At 54.1% G+C, this 26,195-nt stretch overlaps 9 protein-coding genes across 9 annotated transcripts; 5 read left to right on the forward strand and 4 right to left on the reverse strand.

The window, feature by feature from the left end:
- Nucleotides 1–2,065: 2,065 nt before the first annotated feature.
- On the forward strand, nucleotides 2,066–2,788 carry ACRALDRAFT_1072589 (uncharacterized protein; the record flags this gene model as incomplete). The annotated part of the gene is made up of 1 exon (XM_071017999.1): nucleotides 2,066–2,788. The coding sequence occupies one exon, from the start codon at nucleotides 2,066–2,068 to the stop codon at nucleotides 2,786–2,788; it is 723 nt and encodes a 240-aa protein (XP_070871759.1).
- A 1,587-nt stretch (nucleotides 2,789–4,375) lies between these two features.
- Nucleotides 4,376–7,444, reverse strand: ACRALDRAFT_1036977 (uncharacterized protein; the record flags this gene model as incomplete). The annotated part of the gene is made up of 3 exons (XM_071015047.1): nucleotides 4,376–4,460; nucleotides 4,559–7,148; nucleotides 7,261–7,444. The coding sequence occupies 3 exons, from the start codon at nucleotides 7,442–7,444 to the stop codon at nucleotides 4,376–4,378; spliced, it is 2,859 nt and encodes a 952-aa protein (XP_070871760.1).
- Nucleotides 7,445–8,089: 645 nt separating this feature from the next.
- Nucleotides 8,090–9,779, reverse strand: ACRALDRAFT_1083366 (uncharacterized protein). Its single transcript, XM_071019442.1, has 2 exons — nucleotides 9,332–9,779; nucleotides 8,090–9,250 (listed from the first exon to the last, which is right to left on the reverse strand). Exons 1-2 carry the CDS (start codon nucleotides 9,688–9,690, stop codon nucleotides 8,269–8,271), a joined length of 1,341 nt encoding a protein of 446 aa, XP_070871761.1. The 5' UTR covers nucleotides 9,691–9,779; the 3' UTR covers nucleotides 8,090–8,268.
- Nucleotides 9,780–10,622: 843 nt separating this feature from the next.
- On the forward strand, nucleotides 10,623–12,408 carry ACRALDRAFT_213103 (uncharacterized protein; the record flags this gene model as incomplete). The annotated part of the gene is made up of 16 exons (XM_071024005.1): nucleotides 10,623–10,661; nucleotides 10,705–10,761; nucleotides 10,795–10,994; nucleotides 11,050–11,068; nucleotides 11,144–11,157; nucleotides 11,194–11,350; nucleotides 11,415–11,446; nucleotides 11,564–11,588; nucleotides 11,657–11,702; nucleotides 11,734–11,818; nucleotides 11,863–11,889; nucleotides 11,925–12,004; nucleotides 12,087–12,159; nucleotides 12,199–12,273; nucleotides 12,309–12,362; nucleotides 12,390–12,408. 16 exons carry the CDS (start codon nucleotides 10,623–10,625, stop codon nucleotides 12,406–12,408), a joined length of 1,002 nt encoding a protein of 333 aa, XP_070871762.1.
- Nucleotides 12,409–12,451: 43 nt separating this feature from the next.
- ACRALDRAFT_1065792 (uncharacterized protein) lies at nucleotides 12,452–14,478 on the reverse strand. The gene is made up of 4 exons (XM_071017216.1): nucleotides 13,926–14,478; nucleotides 13,708–13,846; nucleotides 13,113–13,648; nucleotides 12,452–13,050 (listed from the first exon to the last, which is right to left on the reverse strand). The coding sequence occupies exons 1-4, from the start codon at nucleotides 13,948–13,950 to the stop codon at nucleotides 12,470–12,472; spliced, it is 1,281 nt and encodes a 426-aa protein (XP_070871763.1). The 5' UTR covers nucleotides 13,951–14,478; the 3' UTR covers nucleotides 12,452–12,469.
- On the forward strand, nucleotides 14,041–14,354 carry ACRALDRAFT_2022574 (uncharacterized protein; the record flags this gene model as incomplete). Its single annotated transcript, XM_071020099.1, has 3 exons — nucleotides 14,041–14,144; nucleotides 14,185–14,200; nucleotides 14,280–14,354. 3 exons carry the CDS (start codon nucleotides 14,041–14,043, stop codon nucleotides 14,352–14,354), a joined length of 195 nt encoding a protein of 64 aa, XP_070871764.1.
- A 2,733-nt stretch (nucleotides 14,479–17,211) lies between the features above and the next one.
- On the forward strand, nucleotides 17,212–18,700 carry ACRALDRAFT_2111822 (uncharacterized protein; the record flags this gene model as incomplete). Its single annotated transcript, XM_071023545.1, has 4 exons — nucleotides 17,212–17,535; nucleotides 17,612–18,241; nucleotides 18,364–18,554; nucleotides 18,619–18,700. 4 exons carry the CDS (start codon nucleotides 17,212–17,214, stop codon nucleotides 18,698–18,700), a joined length of 1,227 nt encoding a protein of 408 aa, XP_070871765.1.
- ACRALDRAFT_1083368 (uncharacterized protein) lies at nucleotides 18,628–20,709 on the reverse strand. The gene is made up of 3 exons (XM_071019443.1): nucleotides 19,702–20,709; nucleotides 19,419–19,599; nucleotides 18,628–19,332 (listed from the first exon to the last, which is right to left on the reverse strand). The coding sequence occupies exons 1-3, from the start codon at nucleotides 20,646–20,648 to the stop codon at nucleotides 19,195–19,197; spliced, it is 1,266 nt and encodes a 421-aa protein (XP_070871766.1). The 5' UTR covers nucleotides 20,649–20,709; the 3' UTR covers nucleotides 18,628–19,194.
- A 2,243-nt stretch (nucleotides 20,710–22,952) lies between these two features.
- Nucleotides 22,953–25,042, forward strand: ACRALDRAFT_1036771 (uncharacterized protein; the record flags this gene model as incomplete). Its single annotated transcript, XM_071015036.1, has 2 exons — nucleotides 22,953–24,557; nucleotides 24,647–25,042. The coding sequence occupies 2 exons, from the start codon at nucleotides 22,953–22,955 to the stop codon at nucleotides 25,040–25,042; spliced, it is 2,001 nt and encodes a 666-aa protein (XP_070871767.1).
- Between the last annotated feature and the right edge of the window lie 1,153 nt (nucleotides 25,043–26,195).

Genomic DNA, 26,195 nt, shown 5'->3' on the forward strand with positions numbered 1-26,195 from the left:
TGCCTCGGCAATGCCCATGGTAACGCCGCGGTCTCTGCGTCTGCATCTCGGTATAGGATCGGAGGGAGGGATCCCGTCAATACGATCAAGGACCACCACGGGTCCTGGCGACGCCGTCAGGAAGTCCAATGAACGCGGAGACGATGACGCGCCGATTCAAACGAAGCTGCTACCGGTGCTGTCCAGCGTGCCGGCGGCTTGATTTCGACACCACGGATCCCTAGGGAAGGGCCGGATGGGTGCGCGAAGGAATTCCCATATACGACTGGGAGAATGACAAGAGCTCCTGCTCCCTCTGACGAATTCAAATAAATGTCTACACTTTCAACGACGTGGCACCGGTCGGTCTCCCGTGGCATCAGTCGCCCATACATGACAGGGTTCACGCCCGCCTCACGTTTCATACCATACCAAGGTCCAGAGAGTTGACATATACACGGTGGCTCGGAGCCCGTGTCACTACTTAAGGCGTCACTGCTTAGGTCTTCTGTTCAAGCATGGGTTCATGGCGGCATACCAACAGCACTTATCTGACACCATTTCAACACGGCATTTTTATACGACGGGTAGGCGACAACACGACAGATGAAGCGATAGGCGATGAAGCTGTATAGCTACAAAGGCGAAGCCTTCTCTTGTTTCCACTTCCTCTCTGTTATATTTTTGTATCTTCCCACCCATACTGTACCCTACCTAGACCGTCAGGGTCTCTTCACAAGCGACAAAGAGGAGCTACCTTTCCAGAACATGCTCTGCTTGAATTCAACTTTTTCTCCTTCATCTCTTACCTGTTTCAAATCCGGGGATAGGCGCTGGGTGTAGCGGTAGGGGCCATAGGCAGGCGACGTCGGCGAAAGGGAAGGACAGGAGTGTTTTGTTTAGCGATATGCCATGCGAGAGGAACAAAGGGGCGCACCCGAGCGAGGGCGGGTTGTTGGAGTATAGTAGGCATTGCAGGTAATCTGACAACGTCTTTTGGAGATTAGGAGGCGCAGCAGATGCGAAAGAGTCGTTTGGCGGTTATCGTGTAGAAAGATGGAATCGACCGTCTTGTCCGGGAAACGGGCTCATATCGGCAAAAGTTCAAATACGGAGAAGAAGCTGAAGCTTTATATTATTGTGTATGTCCAGGAGAACGTGAGCTATGTTCGTGATTCGTTTATATCCCAAGTGGGTATTGACAACACTGCGGACGTATTAACGAGCTGCCGCAAATGATGAATGGACTCTTGACTCGCATCGATACTCGGTAATTACTTGCAGTCGCATCATACTTCGTACACTGCCGTTTCTCTTAGGTTCGAGTTGTTCCGACTGTAGTTCAGACCTAGACCTTGATCTTCCTGTTAATCTTCCTTATTATCAATCTACATCGTTAATCTACTTCGTACGTCGTCAATCTACGTCGTTAATCTACAGATAGAGGCAGCGCGTTCCGTTACCTTGTTATATAGAGTAAGAATAAGTTAGCCGCGGTCGCGTAAGCGTAGGTATGGAAGAGGAAGACGAAGAGGAAGACGAAGAGGAAGACGAAGAGGAAGACGAAGAGGAAGACGGAGAAGAGGATTACTGCTATTAGCTCGATCGAACAAACAACTTATCCGTTAATCAAGTCCGAGCGATCAAATCAATAAAAAGATGTCGAAGTGGTTTATGATCGTAGTTAGGAAGGATATATATCGAAGGGTCTATATCTAAACTATAGTCGGAATAACCAAGGAGTACAGTCGGAATAACTCGAACCTTCTCTTATTCATGACAATAAAAACGGCCTTTTATTCCAACCTATATTGAAAGCTCCTTCGTTATGCCTATCGCCTTCCTTCCCCCTTTGTCTCCTCTGTGATCTGCCTATATATACATTTCGAGTCCAGCCTAGATTCCTCCCAACAGGCACCCACTGCAGTTTTCACATTTCCTCACCCAATGATTCCATATGACGAGGGAAAAACGAAACCCACCATAATACGACCCCTCGAGTGATCCCGCCTCAGCTTCGATCTGCGTCTGTTTGTGGCGATCACCATCTCACCACCCAACTATCACCATCCGCCACACACATCCCATGGCACCCGCAGCTGCAGCTTGCAACCTGGGCGAAGAACCCGAGTCGCCTCCCCTTTACTACTTTGCCTACGGCTCCAACCTCTCCCCCACCCAAATGCTAGCCCGCTGCCCCGACTCGGAACCTCTATGCCTAGCCCACCTCCCGCACCCCTGGTCCTGGCTCATCAACGCCCGCGGCTACGCCAACGTCGTCCACAAGTCCTATCCGGATAGCACTTCCCTCATTGACGGGGTTGGTCCAGGAGCCCTCGACGGAACAGCACCTGAAACCAAGACAAAAGAGGATTCCGGTAGCGGCAACCACGACATGGGCCCCGGCGTCTACGGTGTCCTCTACACCCTGGGGCCGGATGATGAAGCCCAGCTGGATTTATACGAGGGCGTGCCATATGCATACGAGAAAGTCATGCTACCCGTTCAACTTATTGGTCCTTCTGCTTGTTCCCATAAGTCTCCGTCCTCTTCCCCGTGTGGCGGATGTGAGCCGGTGAAGCAGGAGCGCAAGGAAGCGGGTGTCCCGACGGTGGACGCGCTCGTGTACGTCGATTTTAGACGCGTCGTTCCCGATGTCCCGCGCTCGGAATACATTGCCCGGATGAATAGGGCCATTCACGAGGCACAGCTCTCATTTGGATTGCCGGCGGACTATGTGCGGGATGTCATGCGCGAGTTCATCCCTGAGGGGGGTTGGGAAGGTGCTGGTATCGCGCCGGAGGACTAATTTCCTTCTCTCTCCTCTCCTTCTCGCCCCCTCTTTTTCTGCGCCTTTGACGTGGGAGAGATATAGACTAGACGCATCAAGATTTGGAGTTGGTCTACATGTATAGATTAGACATATTGGCGCCTTGTTTGTCAGTCAATATACGTGAGCAAATTCTAGACTCGTCAAAGTAACACAAAAACAGGATCGGTGAGAAGTGGGGGATCCATTTGTCGTGTCGCCAACACTTTCGAGGCCCTCGACAAACCGGGGACGCAGCTCACCGTTACGACGTTGCCTCACCGTAGAGTATCAGAATAATTATTACATAAGCAATGGACGTCCTGTCACGACAGCCCAGCAACCATCGTCATTTGCCAACAAGACCGACGAGTAAACACTCCAGATATCTGCGAATTGCCGTGGCTGGAGGCTCTAGTGCGACAGCCCGGATTTTCAACATTGTCCCTTATCAACTGGAGAAATTTACCATCTGAACTCTGATGGCAACACAACACCACGGATACAGACCACTTTGCTTCCAAGATATGAACTGTAACAGGCAGTCTCAAAGTAAAATGAGGATCGAAGGAAACACCGCAGAGCCAGGGGATTTTATCCTTTGCTGCCCTTAACCATTCGAAGCATACCACGGTTGCTCGAGGACAATAAGTACAACTACACAGAACGTAAAGTTTATAGACGCCGTCATGTGGTAGTTGAAGAAATGGCATCTTGAGAAGCTTGGCGAGGAAACAACTTGCATGTGTCTGTCTGGCCTTTTATATTGAGCATCTTTATTGATATTTGGCAGCTTGCCGACGTAGGGCATAGAACGAGAGGATTCAAAAGATTATAGGAGTTGAATATAATTCTGTTCTTGTATACAACCAACAGCTTCATTATATTACAAGCAAGCCATTAACTAAACACGTAACATACAATTAATCGGAGGTTCGTTGACCTAAATCCTAGAGTATAATATAGGAGGAACGAATGCAAACAAGTGTTCAACTCTCCTACTGATAGGAATAGCCCGTGTGGCGCCTCGATGTATCTAGTGAGAAAGGCAAAAAGAAAAGAAGCAAAAGACGGAGAAAAATGCAAAAAAGTCCCGCGCCCTGCGTGATTCGAACGGGTGGCGAGGCCGTCGACATCACGGAGGTAGACACTTGCCCGGCACCGCGTACTTTATGGGAAAAACAAGCAGAGGGTAGTGCCACTACACCAGCTGCTCGAAAAACCCCCGAGAGGAGAGTGGCATACGGGGGGGTATGAATCTTTGGTTGGACGCTCCTTCCATGACTCCTTCATGGCTGGATGAGGCTGGCAGGAACTGGGTCGCTCCTTCCCTTGTTTGCTCACCTGCCTCCTGCCTTGCCACTGATGGAGAGGCGGGCGCCAGGACCCAGTGGGAAGTGAACCGTGCGATTTGCCATTCCAACTATAGGTACCTATATGGCATGTGAAAAGCTATCAAGGTGAATCATGTTCGGAACTCCGGGTATTCGCCGACAAGAGACCTAACCAGTAGCATACATACCCCTATGATGCTGAAATATGAGAGATGCAGACATTGACGACCACCCGAATAATCGACCACTTCAACTATACCGCCCACTCGCTCAGGTTATCCTGCGGTGTGATGAAAGGCTGATCAATCCTCTTGATGGCAAATTCACTGCAAAGAATACTGCAACCCAAGTTAGTAAGTAGTACGGCCGACCAGAGACGAACTCATTGGGAAGGGTGTAAAGGGGTCAAAACAAAAGAGCAAAGGTGTAAACATACCATGCCGAAGCCACGAGCGAATCAAGCTCGCCAATCATCGCCTCCCTCTTCGCCCCATTCACCAGCCCCTTGCTGATCTGCACCTGCAGCTCCTTGATGCGCCTGCTCGTCCCCACGCCCGCCTGCTCGAGCACCCTCCTCCCCAGACAGTCCGAGTGGAAAGAGTGCTGGCACGGAAACACAAAGAACTGCCGGCTCAGCAGCGGCAGCCCGCACACGTAGCACTTCTCCCCGGGCTCGACAATGGCGTACCGCTGGTCCAGCGCCACAATGTCCACCTTGATGTTGGCCGCCGTCTGCGACGACTCGTCCATCTCCTTCTTGAGCCCGTCAATGTTGCGGCTGTAGTCCTCGAGCGCCGCGCAAATCTCCTCCTTAAAGTCGTCAATCACCACAAAGTCGGGGAAGAAAGGAATCAAATCCTCAATCTTGAGGAGGTCGCACCGCTTCAGGAAATCAATCGCCGCCTTGATGCCGTCCGACTGCGTGATCACCTTGCGCGCCACGGCCAGCCAGAGCCGCTTCCGCAGCTGCGGGTTCGACATGGGCCGGTCGGCAATCACCGACGCCAGCTCGACCTGGTCGTGCGACAGGGCCAGGTCCACCGCTTGGAGGTACTGCCCCATGCCCGTGAAAATGTGTACGCACGAGAGCGTTCTGTGGTGCTGGATACACAGCCGCAGGGCAAAGTCGGGGTCGTAATCCGGCTCGTCGCCCTGCGACTCCAAATAGGCCAACAGTCCAGCTTCGTCTGATGACGGATGGGACGCATAAATGGAGACCAGCGTGTTGTGCACCGCCGAATCGCGCGACTTGAGCTGGTTGATGACATACTGCAGATATCTCACCGCCTGGTTCTGGTACAGCGGCCCGCTGAAGTTCCGATCGTACTCCAGGAGCGCGGGAATGAGCCTCCGGGGGTTCAGGTCGGCGTGTCGCATCAGAATGTCGACCAGTCCCGTGGCCACGTGCGTCATGAGCACGGTGCCGTGGCGGTAGAATACCTCGGGATCCGTCTGCTTCTTCAGCACATTGAGGACTTCGGCCCACCTTTCGCGCTGCACCCAATACGACAGGACATAGTAGTAGTCGTTGATCGCGTTGGCAAAGTAGAGCAGCTCCTCCTCGCGGCCGTGACTGCTAATCACGTCATAGACGGTCCGTTTGTCGAGGTCGTTCTTGTATTTGGTAACAAAGTCCTGGTATTCCGCCTGCACCGTCCGGAGCTGCTCCTTGGACCGCGCGGCGTTGCCGTTACCGGACAACTCGGCATGCGAGGCGATCGAATCATCCAGCGAGTTCAGCTTGGCCATGAATACTTCCACCAGCCAGGTGGCGATCATGATCCTCTGCATAATGGCCCCCTTCTTGGTTGTCGCCAACTTGGCTAGCAGGTATTTGCGCAACGCGTCCGACTGCCCGTTGTCGATGAGAGACAGGGCCACTTCTTCAAACGGCTTGTTGCTCCGCCCGTAGACGGCAGCCGCCTCGAGGAAATGCCCCTTGCCAACCAAGTAGTCGCCGTACGAAGTCGCTACCGTTTCTTTCTGCCCCGGCGTCTTTGCGTGCTGCAGTGCCGCGTCGAATTGCTGCATGTCCAGCATGATCTGCCAGATATTTCGATCTTCGTCGCGGACCACGATTTCGAATATCTCTTGGCTCGTGAACAGCCAGAACGTGCTCTTCTGAAGATCAACACACATGCCAATGGCCGTCTGGCCGGGATCGAGCACAATCTGGTCGTACACGATGGCTCCTGTCAGCCTGTTCGTGGCGACTACGCGCCCGCCCACCAGATGAAGAATGTGCCACTGCGTCAGCGCAATGGCGTCGATAAATTCCGGCCCGTCTTTCCTCTTGGCCGCCTCGGCGGGGACGAGCTGTGATTTGGAGAAGAGTGTAGACTGCGAGAAAACCCGAGTGCCCAGGTCCGCATCAAGATCATCGAGAAGCTTGCCGTGAAAGACGCCCCGAGACGAGAGCCAGGCGTATGCGCGTTCCACGTGTTCGTCTTCGTACGGATTCGTCTCGGGCGGGTCTGGCGATACCACGAGCGCGGACGGCGCGGTGGCAGAGGGTGTCCGCGACAGCTCGTGACTTGTGGGCTGTTCTGCTTCGAACAGCTTCGTGTAGACCGAACCGCTGCTGTCGTAGCCTTGTCCGATCTTGCCGGAAATATGGAGCAGCCGGTGCTGCTGGGCGATCATGACCCTCCGCACGTCGGCTTTCCCCTGCAGGGCGTCGGCCCACAGCCCTGTAATAGGCCCATCCGGCAGGCGGTGGATATTCTTCAGCCGGATGTCCTTCTTGTAGAATTCGGAAGTAGCCTCGATGAGGGCTTCGTAGATGTTGCCGTCGGAGGCGCCGAGGAGGATCTCTCGTGTGGAGGCTGTCGGCAGGGAGGGGTTCCAGGCCACACATTCGATGGACACGCCACGGAGGCGGGCTAGCGGGCGGGGATGTTTTTGTTGGGAGTGGAGGTAGTAGTTCTCGCCGAGAGCGGTGCAGATGAGGAGATGGGAAGCGGTTGGATCGAGGAACATGCGACGGATGACGCCCACCTCGGTCGTCTTTTTGGGCAAATCCATGTCTGGACATTTTCGCGTCAGGTCAGCCTTGATCCCATCTTACGGCCGGTATGCCGTGCATCAAATGGAATGGGACCCTTCACGGAAAAGAGTTTGAAAACAAGGGTGACGTACCGTCAATGTCTTCGGGTCTATTCAAGTCGATGCGCAAGATGCGGCCGTTGGAGAGCGCCAGGACGAGGACATTATTGGCGACCTGGGCAGCCACGAAATCGGCGGCGACGGAGAACTTCATCTGCACGCGTTCGACGACGAACATGGGCAGAGTCCCGTCGGCTAAGCCAAGGTCGAGCAGCATCCCGTTGCCGGCCGCGAAGCCGTCGGCTGAATTGAGCGCCATCCTGGCAGGGTCATCTGCTCGTCCTGGCCATACGACGTGAAAGCCCAAGTCGTTACAGCTCTGGCACGATAATTCGATACTCGCGGGTGGGGTTGGAGGGTAGTGAAGTTGGAACGTTGTTGAGGTCGTTGGGGTGGAAATGATGTCGGTGGGTTGGGGAAGCTCTGACCAGGAGTTGCTGGGCAAGCTTAGCACTTTAGGTAATACCTTGGCTTTATTGATGCCTGGAGCGTGGTACTGGATAATTACCTCTTTTTCGTATATAGCCAGGTAACTCGAGCAAGTACTGAGTGACATTATGGCCATTTCGGCGAGAACAGTACCTTGAAGTACCTCTCAGTTACCTTTTGTCTTACAATGTACTTGGTGACGCAAGATCAGACAACAGACCCAAAACTCCCGTCCTCAGGAAAATGAATTGTCCTGATGATGCACAGCACACCATATGAGATGCTAGATCTAAACAAGGTAAAATATCGCCGAAGAATTCAGCGAGCTGTCACAAGTGACAAGTGAGTAGAAGAAAAAAAATCGCTACATCCCAGCAAATGGGCAGAGGCATGAAAAATATGTACAACGAAGATAGAACGCCCGCCCTTCTATGATTCACAGTCCCCATGTCTTTTCAACACCCCAAGCCATCCGTCGCAGCCAGGATACATCCATGCATCGTGGTGCTGCGATTTTTGAGTCCTTTCTGTCCCTGTTCCTCGTCCCAGTGACCTCGCACGTCGAGTTGTCTTCTTCTCCTTCTCTTCTTTTGTCTTTCCACTTCGGTCGTGTTATTCGCCATTTTCCCGCGCAACATCCTCCGGCCTCCGTTCCACATCCCCGGCCCGTTTACTCGGTGTTTCCCTGTTTGGTCTGGGCCCCGTGGGTTTCCGACCGATCATGACGCGAACCTTGATATTCAACCCCTTTGATTTTACCGGGTCGCGCGCAATCCGCGAAATGTCCCGGGCCACGTTGTAGCACGCCTCCTTGAGCTTCTGGGCCTCCCACCCCATGTACTTCGTCAGCAGCCGCAGCGTCAGCGCCTCCATGCCGTCCACGCAGGCGATCAGCCAGAGCTTGCCCTCGTTGGCCTCGATGTTGATGGGGATGACGTGCTCGGTGATCTTGACGTCGACGAACCCGGCGTCGGTCAGGAACACGGGGTTGACGTGGTGCAGGTTCCGCTGCCGCCCCGACTTGTTGGCCGCGATGACCAGGTGCTCGGCCAGCGTGTGCATGTCCGAGTCCGGGGGGAAGTTGGCGACGATGGACTTGACGCCGCTCCCCGAGTTGTCAAAGTCGGAAATCTCCAGCCACCCGCCGGGCTTGAGCACCTTGTAGGCCTGCCGGTAGATCCAGGGCCAGTCGCGGAAGGCGCCCATGAGGTCGCGCATGTGCACCAGGTCGAACGAGTCGGCTTCTCGTTCCCATTCTAGCTCGGCGTCGTCAATCTCGAAGAAGCAGTTGGCCGGCACGGAGGTCGGCTGGATGGCGGAAATGTCTGTCCCGATCACCTCGCACGCCGGGTATCTGTCCGAGAAGGCCATGGCCCATTCGCCGATGCCTGTGCCGACGTCGAGGACCTTTTGCGGGTTGTGAATCGGCGCCGTGCATAGTTCGCCTCCGAATATCTCGAGGAAGGTCCTGTGAAGGAGACTCAACCGGCACTGCTCGTACTCGTCATTCGGCATGTAATATGTTCCGCAATACCGGCGGCCATGAATCCAGCGGTAGTCCAGGTCTTGTTCGGTGAGGGACCGTGTCGATGCCCTACACAATTGGTATTAGTATCGTCTCTCGGAAGGGGTGTTGGGGAAGAGATGGATGGGGCGCGAGTAATGCGGCACTAACATGTCCAAATCTCGATCTGTCATGTAGGGCTGCTCGGATCGATAAGTAGTCAAAACAGAGGGATATTCGCTTGGGGCCGCAAAAGTGGACACGCCATCGCTCATGTCCGACTCAGGGTCGTCACGCCCATGCGCGGCGCTGGCGCTGCTGACGCTGGTCATCCCATATTCGTCCGAGCCCGCGACGCTCGTCAACTCTGTGCCGGTTCCCTGTTCGCTTTCGGGGACATCGCTCGACAGCGCGCCGTCGCTGGTTCGTCCCTCGGTGGAGAGCGTGGACATGGTGTTCTGATCCAGCGATTTCTGCTGGTCGCGCTGACGCGATGCCGAGCGCTTCTTCGTTTGCCGATTCCTGGCCATTAGAGCTACCCCTGTAATCTCCACTGGCACGCCTTGTATGTCATGCTAGTTGGCCTCGCCCGCACGTGTTGTCGTCGAGGGTGGGAGGGAATGGACGAGAATGAGCACTCTTTGGTAAGAAATTGGATGTATGTAAAGCAGCTGCGATATAAACGCTTCGGTGTGAACGGTGCTGAACGCCGCCTACTCCTGGGTGGTTAGAAATGAAAAAAAAAAAGTCGGTTTTGATTTCGAGGCTCTCTGAAACGGAGAGTGGTCGAGGCAAAACGGACAGACGCGCGTCTGGCTTGCTGGATGGATGGCAATGGATCTCGGGATGGGGAAACTTGAGAGCGCTGCAACGAGTGATGGACGACGACGTATGTAAAACGAAGTAATGTAGAAAGTAAAGAAGCAATCGGGGAGGTACGGATGGTTTTTGAGAGGCGTGAAATGGAAGTCCAGGCGCAGGAGCCGGGAGGTGGGAGTATGCGTACCCGTTGTAGAGGCGTAGAGGGGCCCGGTCCAGTGGGGCGGGATATACCCGTCCAAGTGGTTGGTGTGTGCGCGTCCCCAGTCCACCCAGTTTACTGTATTTTGTGTATATTTTGTATTGTCGTCTGGTCTGGCTGACCGGGTCCCAGTCACGGCGCAATATCCCGGGTCTGGCCCCGCAGAGGAAAAGAATCCGTTAGGGTTTAGTCGAGACGGAAATGGAATGGTCTCTCGGCCGTGCTAAGACTAGCGGCCCTGATGTGTCAGGGTCCAAGGGTTTGGTCGATGAGGTATGTACTTCCAACAAAGTACCTACGAAGTACCTACACTACGACTCCGGCTCGGCGTGTACCGTCCCGGTATTTTGGTATTTCATCCCCTACCTCTACCTGCCTAGGTACTTCGTACGCTTCTCAGATGTTTCGTTACTTTTCTTATCTGTCCCTCGACGAATGCAAATGTATCACCTCTGCTGTAAGCATTTCTTAGGACATCTGGTGTGCATATTGGCGAGGTACGTTGGATGTGCTTCGTTTTCAGAACCAGGCACCCGACGAAAGGGCCAGGGCCCTTGGCCCCAATCACCTCGCATGCAGTGTGCAGGCCTTAAGTGATCGGGTATGCGGGCAGGGAATGCCGCCGTCTGGTTGGCCCCAAGTTTTACCGCGGTCCCTTAGCACGTCTGTCCAGAAGCCCGACGCAAGTTCGATGCATCATCGACCACCAATGGAGTTCGATGGAGATGTCGCTCTGAACGCAAGCGAGGCACGAGTATTACCAGTATTCCACGTTCAAATGCTAGGCCAGCTACGAAACACCAACTCACTCCAGTATCTCTGAGTTATTCAGTCTCTCCTAGCCATCAGAACCAGTACATATGTTCAGGATAATTTGCCTCGACATTGTGGCATAGCAGGTCACCGCTTCCCCGGGTTATCGAGTTTCTCTAGCGGCCCAAAAGCCACGCATTCGGTCGTAGCACGCTGTAACCGCGTGGGCGGTCGCCACATGCACTGCACGTTTTGGTAGCGACAATATACCCAGCGTACCGAGTAGTCGGACGGGCGGCGGGCTGGGCATGTCTGCAACCGCATCGGCCAAGCGTCGATTTGTCCACCCATCGACTCGGAACTGGGACACCATTGAAACAATGTCTGACATCGACTGGCTCACCGAGGTAGCTAAGGTATGTAAAGTACCGTGCCTTTTGACCACGTCGCGTACCTACGTACTTTGACGTTGCAATGGAGATGGCTTTCCCTTCGCTTAACGGTGTCTCAGCGTCATGGAAGAGATGCTAGCAAGTCCGTTGCGCTCGCTAAGTCGGAATGCTTATAGATTACAATGTATCTATAGCATACTTCTCCGATAATAACGACTCCCCCGGGTGAATTCCAAGTTGCTGTTTGAACAAAAAAGGCATTGTATTGGGAAGTCCAATTAATGGCCATCCAACACTCATCTTATACCGTACTTATGAAGTGACTTTCAGGATGACATCGCAATTCTCCGTCAACACTGCAAGAACCGGGACAACGGTCAATTTATCTTTGTTCATATCTTGAAAAGAAGAAGAAGAACGAAACGAAACGAAACTCGCGGTGTCGTCCATGTTCCTGTCGGGAGTTACGGTTGGAGATATGAGCCACCCAGCGTCTGGATAGTCGCGAATAAGACCTGCCAAAGTCCCATTCCCAGCGCTGGAATGGAAGCCTCCTGCATCGTGTAGGCGTGTCTAAGATTTTGCCGGCCTGAGACAGACACCAACCACTTCACTCTGCTGCTCACGGGTTCTTATGTTGTCTGATTACCAATACCCATGAGAGATTCCCCGCTATATGTCACTGAGATGGTAAAAGATAGTAATGAACTGGATTCAAATCTATTGATTACAGCAAAAATCCCGGCCCGGGACACATGAGCTTTCAAATGCGTCTACATGCTGACATCCTCGTCTTTGTTCCCGTTTCTTCCCCAAGTTCAACCAGGCGCCATGTGTCCCCCATAAAAAGAAGTATTGTGCCAATCCCGCAGAGCATGGAACCCGATACATATAGAAACGCGACAAACAATGCACAGTGAAAAGAAGAAACAGGCTGAGGAAACGCGGTGAAAAGGCAAACAACATGGAAAAAAGAAACAAGGAAATGGGTCATGAAATCACCATGCTCTCGCTTCCTGAACTTGCTCGCCCAAAAGTCATGCCATCAATGTGCCCGTCCCAGCTTCTATGCAGCCATCTAGTATGCCGAGTAGCTGACGTTTTTTTTTTGTTCTCCTGCTTCTTCCCCCCAAAAAAGAGGTATCAAACCGGGACAGCATGGATGCCGTTGACCCGCTCAATCTTCCTCTTTTTGCCATTGACCTGCTGCTCAGGCGCCGGCTTGACGAGGGGCGTGTCCGAGACGGGCTCCTTGTCGCCGATGATCTCCAGGCTGGTGACGATGGGGAAAGGCGTGAGCACCTGGGTGATGTCACCCCACCACTCCTCGCCAAACTTGGTGTACCAGTCGACGGTGATCTTCAGGCCCTCCTCGAAGCTGGTCCTCTGGTCCCAGCCGAGCTGGCGCAGCTTGGTGCCGTCCACGGCGTACCGGTGGTCGTTGAAGGGCCGGTCGTGGGTGTACTTGACCCATTTGGTGAAGTCCTCGGGGGTCTCGTGGGGGATGTTGAGCTGCTTCAGGAGCAGCGAGCAGAGCTCCAGGTTGGAGATTTCGTCGTAGGAGCCGACGTTGTAGATCTGGCCGAGCTGGCCCTTGTGCAGGATGGTGTCGAATGCGTCGGCGGCGTCGCCGGCGAAAAGGTAGCGCCGGGTGTGGCTGCCGTCGCCATGCAGGACAAGGGGCTGGCGACGGTTCAGCAAGCAGGTGAACTTGGGGATGATTTCTGCAGCCTGGGTTAGCAATTGTGGGTTGGGGTGAGAGACGGGGGGATCAAGCGGGGCTTACTCTCGGGGAACTGGTGCGGGCCGTAAACGTTGTTGCTCCGCACGATGATGACGGGGAGCTTGAAGCTCTTCTGGTACGAGTGAACCAACATCTCAGCGGCCGCCTTGCTGGCAGCGTAAGGGTTGGTCGGGGCCAGGATGCTGGTCTCGAGAAGGTCATCGTCGTCGTCCTTGACCTCGCCATAGACTTCGTCGGTGGAGACGTGGATGAAGCGGCTGATGCCGACGCTCTTGGCGCCCTCGAGGAGGACGTGGGTGCCGTAGACGTTGGTGTGGGTGAAGCCGTACGAGTTGCCGAAGCTCAGGTCGACGTGGGACTGGGCGGCGAAGTGGAAAATGGTGTCGATGTTGTAGCGTTTCAGGCAGTTGAGCACCTCGTTGGGGTTCGTAATGTCACCCTGGACGAAGGTGAAGTTGTGGCGTTCGTTGAGGGCGCGGGTGTTGTTGAGCGACGCGCAGTAGTCAAGCTTGTCGAAGGAGACAATGTTGTACGCATCAGGATAGGTCACTGTGAGGTGACGGACGAACCAGCAAGCACTACGCTTTGAGATGAGCCAATTGCCCCGCTAGGCGAAAGAACAAGATTTGAAACCTACATGAAGCCAGCTCCTCCTGTGACCATGATGTTCTTGACATGAGGGAGCGGTTCAAACTTGGTGGTGCCAGTCAGGAGAGGGGCATCCTTCCAGATGCCATCGTCCTCGAAGAACTTCTTGCGACCGGGTTGGCCGCGAGCTGTAAGAGTGCGGGTCAGCGACAAAAGAAAAAGTCATCGCGGCTAAGATGGGACCACCATAGGCCGAGGGAGACTCACAGGTACTTGTGCCGTTGGGAGCCATTGGGACGATGATGTGTATGCTGAACCGGAAAAGAAGAGAGGCGATAAAAGGTGGAGTGGGACAATCGAGATGTGGTCGCGATTATGTCGTATGCGATCAAAACTCGAGTCGGGCCTTGAGGAGCGATCCCCCAAGCGACGGCGAGTGACCGAGGGGTTTGAGTGGTGGTGTTCGATGAAGGACCGTTCGCACCAGTTGCGTTCAAGGCGACTAGTTGGTGTTTGAAGCTGACAGGTACGTGTCGAATAGAGTACTGTGATACGTCGCTCTTTTGGTCTATAACGGTAGCGCTGTGGCGTCGAGAAGGGGCTGATGTGCGATGGAAATAGATGATCGACGATGGACGATGGAAGATGGGTGGCGTGGATAGTTTGAACACTCTTTTAAATGCTTTTGAATGCTGAAACTGGCTCGCTTCGCTGCTTTGTAAAAGAGAAAAGATGCTTAGAGACTAAAGAACTGTATTGATGGAATACGAAAGCATTGGGGGATTATCGCGAGTTCTTAAATGCTGGGCGTTGAGGTCCCATGTCCATCATTTCAGAAGCAATTGAATGAATGGCGTCCTGGCTGGCTTCCGTTCGTTGATGGGAAGTTGCGTTGCGGCCATCGCCATTCCTACTCGAGCTGAGCTACTTTGGGCGAACTAGACCCAATTGGTCCAAAGGGTGGGGTGGGTTTGGAAGGAGGAGGGGACCACGCTGACTCTGTTTCTGTTCCTGGATCAAGCTTTGCCCGGGGCGGGTCTCGGAGCAGAGCGCAATGCTATGCTTCCCAACAGCCAACGGCCATCTTCGTCCTGTAGCCATAGTCTATATTCGGCGCCATAGGGCCATAATCCGGGGATAATGTGTGCATGGTATCCGCACGAAGTACCTACGTTGTAAGGCTTGTTCTCACGTGGCGGCGCGTGCAGTTGAGGCTTTTGCTCTTCCGGTGTGGCTCGACGCCCTGTCAAAGGATCACGATGGGATCAAATGGAACCATCTCTTTTTTTATCATCTGATTTGGCCTGCTCTCCGCCGGCGAGCGGCGGCTCATCATGACTTTGAACGCCTCTTTTCTGTCCGCAACTGTTGGAATGGTCATCGGTTTTGTGGTGTCCCTGGGAATACTGACTGCTTTGCATCTGTTTCTATACCAGTGTTTCGAGCGTCTACTCGGGAGCCATCACCAAAGGACTATAGTTCCGGACGAACCAGAAAAAATGTGTAGAATCAATATCGTCTTGACATGCAAATGCATGTAGCTGTAGTATAGGTACTGCGAGTTCGCGCCTTGCACCGCTGGTTTGAAGATGTCAAAATGTCAATCCAACTGTCCGAGGGAATGTGGGCCTGCCTTCTATGTACACCTTCCAGGCCTCCAAGGCTTACTCAGATGCACGGGCTCATGAGAAAAATCAAGCTATTTTTTTGTACACTAGTGTATGTAGGCCGAGTCTTCTTCTACGGCTATACTGCTAATATTGGAAACCAAGTACCTGGTACTTTCACGCTTAGAACATCAACATCAGAACTCCGTAAAACGACGGACCACACCCCAGATGTCAAAGCTGCACTGGCTGACCTTTTCGCTCGCCTGTCGCCGTCTCTCATTCCTAAAGACCGCCCCCAACTTCGATCAATAGTTCCTGCGACTTGGCGACGTAGTCCCATCTCAGCAATACTCCCTGTTCGTGTCTCGGGCTACGCCCTCTTCGACAAGCTGACAACAGGTAAAGATGGATTGGATCTGAAGAGATAATCTCAGCAGACTGTCTATCTACCCAATATGACTGTTGTTGACAACCTCAGAACCCAAGAGACAGAGAGCCACAAAACGAGTCTATACCGGTGACCTATCCGTATACGTAAAATGCCTGGCCGGTGATACTACGACAACTTTTGTTTGCATGTTACACCTAGCCCACGAATGCTACGGGGGACTACACGTGGTGTTGGTGCCGTTGGCCGTGAAGGGAAAACTTGGGCCATCCAGATATCGACCATACTCCCTCACGTCGCGATCACGGGACTTAAGTATTGAGGGCGTTGGTGGCAAATCAAGGACGACCGACGCGTCGTCTTTACACGTGGCTTAACCCTGCCAGCCTGACGTGACACAGCTACTAATGCAACCATTACCCCCAAACAAACAGCAGTAGAGTCGGACCAAGAGTAATGCTCCCCGGACCAGCAAGCTGGGCTGAACCCGTGTTCCCCGACCTGTGTCAGGGACTGCAACTACGCAACGGAGCAGAAGTTGCGGTGTGACCGACCAGATTGGGATGACATGTACGGCGATGGCTTCGGAAGAGCAGCTTCAAGCCTTCGGGGGATCGCCTTGGTCGCTCGGATCCCCATGCTGGGCCTCGACTGGCTGAACGCCCGTGTCTCTGGTATGCTCACCGCACATGTTACGTTCGTGGGTTGGTGCGTACCCGGAGAGTTCTACGCCATAATTACCTACATAGGAGTCCGTTGCGAAACGTGTACGTTGTAAGTATTTGGCTCATCAACCGCAAGTACACTGCAGTGCCTTCTCCGCGGAGGACTACATGCCGTGAAGATGAGAGTACAACTTGACGGCGACCTGCCATACCTCTCCTGGTACCTACCTAATGCTTCCGTTTCTGGACCCTGACAGAGGGGCACGCTAGACTCGGACTGCGCGGAGTACCCCTCCAGCCCCTCCTACTATGGGTACCCAGCAACGGGTCCTTCCGGGAGGGGTCCTCTCTCGCTGCCTTGCGCCGGAGTCTTCGGCTTGGCCGCTCCGCTAAGTGCATGGGGACCCCGTTGAGCTCAACAGCTACTCACATTGAGCTATCTCGACCACCAACCTTCCTCTATTTCCAGCTCGGGGAGATACCCAGGCGGCCAAGCCGGTGCTTCGGCTCAGCAGCAACAGAGCGAGCGGACCTCGAACTTGGACGCTGCTGCGACGTCCCGGTGGCAACAGAGAGCAATAAAAGACAATTGTGATCCCATCCAGACCATATGCTGTCTTGACATGTGTCTTTTTAATCATCATCATCACCACCGCTTGCCCTTATCCGCGTGCCCAGACTCTTCCTTTCTCAGAACTCCTTGACGCCACAAAACGGATAACCCCGGCGGACATTGACGAAAAACCCTGCCTGCTCCGTTGCTGTTATATCGCCTATCACTACCGAGAAATCCAAATCACCAACTCACTCTACCACTGTTCCGTTCCTACCGCTGACCAGCTCCTGAACCTCTGAAAGTCCTGCTTGGTCGTTTCGACTACAGCCGAATCATGTCCGACGAGCAGCAGCAGCAGCAGCAGCAGCAGCGGTCCACCATATCACGGGTGCCATCCTTTGCCTCCTCCGCGACAGTTACCGGCAGCTTGGAGGAACGGGAGAGCCTTCTCAAGAGCGATCCCCTTGGGGACGGACTAGACGATGACTTCCCCCAGCTGAAGCGGGCCTGCGACCTGGAGGCTGGTGACGATGAGGACGAAGTAAACGAGCACTCCAGGCTGCTACCGGGGAAGACGGAACAAAGCGAGAGTCCCGAGAGCAACTTCAAGTCCGCCCTCGTATGGATGGTCGTCAACACGATTGCGACGGTTGGCATTGTATGGCGGCTTTCCCTCTTCAGCCCTCCTGTTCTTTGGTCCCTGAGCTAACCTGTCACCTGTTGCTTTTCTTCAGGTCTTCACAAACAAGGCCATCTTCTCCGACCCCGGCCTGAAATTCCTCCAGCTCTCCTTCGCAACCTTCCACTTCTTCATCACCTGGCTCACCCTCCACGTGCTCTCGCGTCCTCGCTTCGCCTTCTTCACCCCGCGGAGCGCCAGCATCAGGGACCTCATCCCCCTGTCCGTCGCCATGTGCTTGAACGTCGTCCTCCCCAACTTCTCCCTCGCCTTCTCCTCCGTCACCTTTTACCAAATCGCCCGCATCCTCCTGACCCCGACCGTCGCCCTCATGAACTTTGTCCTGTATGGCGCCACCTTGCCCCTTGGCGCCGTCCTGTCCCTGGTCCCCGCATGCGCCGGCGTCGGTATCGTTTCCTACTACGACTCGCGCCCTGCCGCCGATTCCGGAATCATGACCACATCCATGCTTGGTGTCGTCTTTGCTTTTGCGGGCATCTTCGCCTCGTCCCTGTACACCGTCTGGATCGGGAGCTACCACCGCAAGCTCAACATGTCCAGCATGCAGCTCCTGTACAACCAAGCGCCCGTCTCGGCCTTTATGCTCCTCTATCTCGTTCCTTTTATCGACCGTTTCCCCGTCTGGACCGAGGTCCCCTTGCCACGCTGGATCCTCATCCTGATTGTGAGTTGACTTGGCCCCTTCCCTCCTTTGAGCCCTTGCCTTGTTGCAAATAAAGGCCGCCAACATGTTCTGTTCCTTTCCGGCCCACCTCTAGATGCTAATTGGTGATGTCGTCTCTTCAGTCTGGAGTCTGCGCCTCCGTACTCAACATCTCCCAATTCTTCATCGTGGCCCAGGCAGGTCCGGTTTCGAGCACCGTCGTCGGCCACGTCAAGACGTGCGCCATTGTGGCTCTGGGGTGGATGGTCTCTGGCCGTGCCATTCACGACAAGTCGATCCTCGGCGTCCTCATTGCCATCAGTGGCATTATCATGTGGGTCCCCTATCGCGCCTCGCCTCCTTTCTTTCCGTTGAACTGGGGCTGACGTGCAGCTCAGCTACTCTGTGGTCATGCTGCAGCACAAGCGAAAACAACAACAACAGCAGCAGCAACAACAGCCGCAACCGCAGCCAAAATAGACGCGGCGATCTTGCCCCACTCGAAACGTCGTCCCGGCCACGCCCGATCGGGAGATGATAGACATTACCCCCTGCTGTTACGACATGCCATGATGAATGATAGACAATCCTTCGCTTACTACCTTATTCTGTATATAATTAGATACCCCTAGCATTTTCAAAGCCTTGAGGACCGGAAGGATGGATGGACAACATAGACAGCCGAGGGCATACGGGGAGTTTCTGTTTTTTTCTTTTCTTCTCTCTTCTTTTTTCTTTGTTTTGTTACCTGGTCTCTTCTGCATGGGTTAGCGTTTTGGATTTTATGCTCTCTCCAAGTTCTGGGTGCAGATGACAAGTCGTGAATGGCTGGCATATAGTCCAGAAGTGCTTTGGGATGGCACCTAGGTCGCTGTTCGTCTTTTCCACTAGACACATTGGAATTCGTTTCAGGGCGAATGTCGTCATCTTGTTCTTCATCGTCTGTTGAGGGGGTATCTCGCGACCGCGTCACGTTACAGGTTGAAGCGCTTCCGGTCCTTCTCCATTTTACCCTTCCATTCCCACTGGAGCGCGTCCTCGCCCTCGCTTCCCGCGCGACCGACGCCCTTGTCCACTCTTCTCAGCTTCAGCGTGAAGCGCGGTCCCACTTCCTAGATTGTGTACGTCAGAAACCATGTCCCAACGAACGCCCGTCTCGGAGCACTAGGGAAATGACAGCTAGGTAACTGTTACTCACCTGTAATCCTACCCGGAGACCCTCGACACCTTGCATGTCCTTGCCGTCCGTTCCGACAATGTTCCTCTCCGTGGCTCGTTTTTCCCGGAAGACGTACCGATGGCGGCGTACGAATAGGTAATCACGTTGGTTGTGGACTGTAAGGACTTGACGCCCCTGGAACTCAGGCTGGGGTGGGAATCTGTAAATGCGGGCAAGGTAGATTGGTTAGCCTCATCCCATTTCTCTCGTCTTTCTGGGGAAAAAGAAGCGGGAACTGGGCACTGGGGACAGGGAAAATTACAGTGTCTGGAACAGCTTGGCGGTAAGCATTCCCAGCGGAGTCTTAAAGTTGTTGAGGAGTAGCTCGGGATAGTGGTTGGTAGGGTTGCCGTGGCCCGGGAGCTTACGGCCCTCCATGAAATTGGTGACGGAGAAGGTAAAGGTAGGCCCAGAGGGGAGGTGTACGACGGTGAGGCCGGTGAGCTTCTTGGAATCCTCGCGGAGCATGACCACGGCGGTGTATTCGCGGTTGGCGGCGAATCGGCTGATCTCGCGGAGCGAGTACTTGTGGCCGTACCGATGGTTGGTGCGCCGGATGTAGGTGGAGTTGGGGAAGATGGTGCAGAAGACGTCGGCCTCGTTGTGCAGTGTCGAGTTTAGGGAGGTGGTGATGAGGACTTTGGGTGTCGGCGGGGCCATGTCGGTAAAGAGGGTCGGGAACTTGGTCGCCAGCGATGACGGCGTGAGGTCGAGGTTCGTGCTGGTCGTGGACGGGGCCAGGCTGGTGTCTCGTCTCGCGCGCTTCTCTCGTTTCCGTTCCAAGGCTTCCCTCTTGGCCTCGTCCATCTCGCCGTCCTCGTCGTCGTCGGACGCCAACATGCTGTCGTCATCGTCATCGTCGTCATCCTCTTCCTCTTCCTCCATGGCCTCCATTTGCTCTCGCTCTTCCTCTTCGAGCCGCCGCTTTTTCAGCTGCTCGACGTCGACCTGTAGGCCCAGACTGTCATCGTCCACATCGTCCCAGACTCGTTTTGTCTCGAGTGTTTGCGGTTTATTCTTCTCGAGTCGGGCCGCTCGCAGTTCGGGGTCCTTGTCTTCCTCTTTTTTCCTCCGAAACCTCTCTTCGCGCAACTGCTTGTCCTTGTCTTTCTTCTGTAGAATGTGTAGTTGTTGCCTCTTGAGCTTGTTTCTGGTTCTTTGAGTGAGAGAGGTGCTCGCAGATGACCTCCTACCTTTATGGGCGCCCATTGTGCTGGTGGACGAGATGATATGCGCAAAATTGTTCTGGTTGAGTTGATGTTCTTTCCTGCTCGATGCTATCGAAAGATCTGATAGAAAATTTTAGTGGAGCCCATATGTCCGTGCACCAACCCTGTGGGTACATCGCATGGCGTACCAGTCTTCATGGCACAGGCCGCCGCTCTTTTCGCATCCTATATAACAAGACAATAAGTTATGACGAGATTGAGTTACATTGATAGTAGTTGGAGCACTGGAAGCCGCCTCTTATAAGTGATGAATTCTCTAAGATATCCCATCAGGGGGCGGTCTCATGGTGGTACAGTGGTACAGTGGGTTCAACAAGTGTCGAGTAAGTTGCCCCACCAACGCGCACCCACGCGTTTTCTCATCTTCAACACCACAACCCCTTCAACTTTCGAAAATTCATAAAAAACGAACATGTCTCCTATTTTTGGGTCCTATTGCGTTGCATGCTAAGAAAGTACGTATAAATGGACCCCGACTATATATTACGATTTTCCCCTAGACTTCCAGAGTATGATCCGTAAAGTGATTTGTACTTGAACCTGAAGTGTTTTTACGCGGTCAGGTCAGTACATCTTGACGAGCTTGAGGCATCTTTCTTACGAATACCACTTTGTATGTCAAGCGGAGGTGGGCCTGTGGCCTGGTGAAGGTATTGTCGATCACTCACAAGTTATACCCCTTTGCTGACCAGCGGTAACGGATTCCTCATTCTACCATTCCAACAGTGAAATCGTTTTTTTAGTCTTCCACTTGTTCAACTATGTACCTCTGATGCTTCATAAACGTGACCATCCCCCTTTCTACGAATGACGTTGTTTTGAGAGACGTCCAGAAACTCGTGTCTCTTGAAACCTTCACCATGTTATCCGTTGCAGGGCCCCACGACACCCTCGCCGCCAGTAGACACATGGTGTCCTGTGCCTGTCTTCTCTTACAGTGGTTCTTCTCTTCTTTCGGAGTCATTTTCCGGATCCCCATGGGATTATGCACGCAAGGCGCAAGGTACAATAATGGATTCCTGGAATAGGTTCACTTAGCTACAAATATGCTCCTTGCCTTCATGTCTGTTGACCGCACGTGACCGGGCGGATCGATCAAGTCACAACAAGGCATCTGAGAGCTGGGCACTGACTTCTCTTCGCTTGGCGGGAGACATGTCCCCCCACAGAAGTCTACAACTGCGCGGACCCTCACCGCCGGCCTGGCTATCTCTACATCGATTACAAGAAGACTCACTGGATACCGTACACACAAGATTTTCTCGATGCCGATGTGCTGAGCTAGGCAGAGTACCCAGCGCCTGGGGCCGTGGACATATTCTTCAACCACACCGACGTAGGCGCCGCCTTCCTCAACTCTATTTCCACCTGGCGGCAATGGTTGCAACCGGCCAGCAGACCTGCTGCTGTGGCACAGCGGCTCGTGGGAGGCTGCTGAAGCCGACATGTGGGCAAAGGACCCGGGAGTTGACTTTGGGGTAGATGGTTCTCGGGAGAATCGACAAGATGACCGTACTATGGATGGGATGCCTGCTATTCCCATTTAGCAAACTGGGAAGGTCGGTATAAGACGGCCCAAAGTGCGGAAGAGAACGCTTTGTAAAATATCTTTCCAGAGACCGAATCTATTCCGGAAGTTCTCATAGACTTGGATGCATGTAGACACCGGGATCAGATACCGGTATCGTATATTATTTGGCGCGGGGTACCTTGGCATCTACGGAGATATATGTACGACCCCACAGAGGCTAGGCATGTACATCTGAATGCGTCCTTCCTGGGTAGATGAGGGGAAGACGAATCAAAGCCGACGCTCGTGTTGGTTCGGACGTTTCCTTTATCGGATCAAAGAAACTCCGGGTACCCTAAGCGCGGGGCTCGCAGCAAATCTAGGGAAAAATAAAAATAAAAAACAAGACCGACCTGGACCTACTATACTGCATAAGCCCACATTAAGAGTCACACCCCTCCATGCAAACAAGACGTCTTTTACACCCTACCTGCCGTATTGTCCTCCGCTGCCTCGATCGAGTAAGTGTCTACGGCCGAGGGCTGGTGAGTCACTAGCATTCCCCGTGGAGCAAATCTCCGAGCCGAGTGGTGGATGAGTTCTTTTCGCTACTTTTCCTTTTCATCTTTTTCAATTCGTTCAAAATCCAGCTTCTGTGAAGTCTGGCAGGCCCATTTGCCCCGCGCGCATCGCACTTTTACCACCACAAGCCAACTGCCCCGAGCCAAGGTCTTTGCCTCGCAAAAAAGGAAGAAGAAGAAGAAGCTGCCCAACATGACCTCGACGGCCACCACACTCAAGGGCCAGCCCCTCGACCGCCCGGTCCTAGATGCCCTGTTGCGTCGTCGCATGTTCTTCACCCCGGCATTCGAGATTTACGGTGGCGTTGCTGGTCTCTTCGACTATGGTCCCCCGGGCTGCGCGCTGCAGGCCAACATTATTGACTTGTGGCGCAAGCACTTTGTCCTCGAAGAGGACATGCTCGAGGTCGACTGCACGGTCCTGACACCGCTCGAGGTGCTCAAGACGAGTGGCCACGTGGACAAGTTCGCCGACTGGATGTGCAAGGACCCCAAGAACGGCGACATTCTCCGAGCCGACCATTTCGTCGAGGACATCCTGGAGGCTAGGCTGAACGGCGATAAGGAGGCGCGCGGACAAAAAGTCGAAGAGGAGGAGGAGGGAGCGACCGACGCGAAGAAGAAGAAGAGGAAGCAGAAGACCGAGGCCGTCAAGCTTGATGATGCCGTCGTCAAGGAGTACGAGGAGGTCCTGGCCAAGATTGACAACTACAACGGCGACGAGCTCGGCGAGCTCATCAAGAAGTACGACCTCAGGAACCCGGCCACCGGCGTCCATCCGTCGCCGCCCGTGTCCTTCAACCTGATGTTCCAGACCTCCATCGGCCCCAGCAGCAATTATCCCGGCTACCTGCGCCCCGAGACGGCCCAGGGCCAGTTCCTCAACTTTGCCAAGCTCCTCGAATTCAACCAGGGCCAGATGCCCTTCGCCTCGGCCTCGGTCGGCAAGTCGTACCGCAACGAGATTTCGCCGCGCGGCGGCCTCTTGCGCGTGCGCGAGTTCCTGATGGCCGAAGTCGAGCACTTTGTGGACCCCAAGGGCGGCAAGAAACACCACAAGTTTGCCGAAGTCGAGAACATCGAGCTTGACCTCCTACCGCGCGACGTGCAGCTGTCTGGCAAGACGGACCTTGTGCGCATGACCATCGGCGACGCCGTTCGGAACAAGGTGGTCGACAACGAGACGCTCGGGTACTTCCTCGTTCGCATTTTCACTTTCCTGAAGAGGCTCGGCGTCGACCAGAGCAAGCTTCGCTTCCGGCAGCACATGGCGAACGAGATGGCCCACTACGCCACCGACTGCTGGGATGCCGAGCTCCTCACCTCGTCTGGCTGGATCGAGTGCGTCGGCTGCGCGGACAGGAGCGCGTACGACCTGAGCGTGCACAAGGAGAAGACCGGTGCCCCCCTGATCGTGAGGGAACGACTGGACGAGCCCATCATCGAGGAGCGGTGGGAGGTGGAGATTGACAAGAAGAAGTTTGGACCTCACTTCAAGAAGGACGGAAAGGCCGTCGAGACGGCTCTCCTGGCCACCACCCAGGAGCAGCGCGAGGCCCTGGCCAAGCAGCTGAGCGAGACGGGCACCACGGAGCTCGAGATTGCCGGCGTTGGCGATGGCAAGGTACAGATCGGCAAGGACCTGGTCGCGATCGAGTTCCGGAAGAACGTTGTCAACACGAGAGAGTACACGCCCAATGTCGTTGAGCCGTCGTTTGGTATCGGCCGCATCCTTTACTCGCTCATCGAGCACTCCTACTGGACTCGCGCCAGTGACGGCGGTGACGAGGCTCGCGGTGTAAGTTGCCCCTCCCCTCGCCTGTTACGAGCACTTTTTTTTTATTCTTTTATTCTTGTCAAGTCGCCGTAAGCTAACCCGGAAAATAGGTACTCTCGTTCCCACCAGAGGTGGCGCCCACCAAGGTCCTCATCGTACCACTCTCGGCCAACAAGGCGTTCAAGCCCTTCATCCAGAAGATTTCGCAAAAGCTTCGCAGGCTCGGCATCTCGAACCGGGTGGACGACTCGTCGGCGACGATCGGCAAGCGGTACAGCCGCAACGACGAGCTGGGCACGCCGCTCGGCATCACCATCGACTTCCAGACGGTGCAGGACTCGACCGTCACGTTGCGAGACCGCGACTCCACCAAGCAGGTGCGTTCCGACGAAGACAGCATTGTGGCGGCGGTCCAGAGCATCGTCGACGGCTCCAAGCAGTGGAAGGATATCGAGGCGGAGCTGCCGGCCTTTGAGGGCCAGGAGGTGGATGTCACTGTGCGTTAGAGAGGAGTCGGACGGGGGGATTTGTGGCAGCATACACAGACGGCGGACGATGTAGGACGCCCAAAGGCGTACCATAGAATAACCAGACTTGCGGGGAACATCATAGAGGACTCGCTCGGTTGGTCAGATGTACCGGACCATAGAGTACTGAAGAGAAGACGTGTAATTGTCGAGAAGAAATCACAAGGCTCAAGGAAGCTAGTCTCTGCTCTATACTCGTGTCGAATGTCATGTGAAGATGACTGGAAACTAAACGGACAATGAGGAAACGACGCCATGCACATCAAGACCACCGATCTGATGATGTACATTTACGAATATACGTCAACATGGACTTTGATTCTTTGTAGCACTTGATCCATATGCATTGAATCATACCAAGTATTCTCTTATAGTAACAAGATATCGCGCGAGCAAATGTCTACTTTTTCTGTACTCCACGGCCGGTTGCCCCGTTGTTCGACTTGTTTTACTGATTCGACATCCATACCAGAGACGCATCTCAGCCGTGCCGGATCCGAAACAGGGACATGGCGCACGCACAATGTCAGGAACCGTTGTTGTTTCGAGGGCAATCCAGAGGTATTCGTAACTTTAGAAACCATCCCATCCATCACACCCCACGAGAAATGAGGGCCTCTCTTACGCTGGTAGTGATCGACAAATGGCCTCCGCTCATCAGTCGACTTTTCCTTGGGCTGTCGGAACTGGATGGATAACCGAATCGTAAAGGGATGCCAAGGCCGTGAGGCTTGAAACGCTTTGACTCGGCGACTTGCGACGCGATCCAACAAGGCCGTTTCATAGGCTTGTCTGTCGTATGGAGATTTATTTCTTTTTTCTCTTTTCTTTTCTTTTCTTTTTTGTGGCTGATGGGGTTGAAGACCAGGGGCCATGTGGTGTTGAATACAACTAGAACGTACAGTACAGCGTACAACGTACAGCGACGTCAAAAGAAGCCAATATCACACACGCTTCCACTATGCTGCTTACAGCAACTGCTACTAGCGCCGTGTCCTCTTCGCCGAATCGGTACGTTGTGGTATAAAGCGAGATCACTGGGCAAGTCAGGGGTAGGGCGCGATTGCACCGTTTGGTCTTGCCGCCCGACCGTCTCCACTCGTACCGCATTCCATAGTAGGTACAGCCTTGG

The sequence above is a fragment of the Sodiomyces alcalophilus genome, assembly GCF_042370955.1.
Source record: "Sodiomyces alcalophilus JCM 7366 unplaced genomic scaffold ACRALscaffold_8, whole genome shotgun sequence".
Classification (NCBI taxonomy): Eukaryota; Fungi; Ascomycota; class Sordariomycetes; order Glomerellales; family Plectosphaerellaceae; genus Sodiomyces; species Sodiomyces alcalophilus.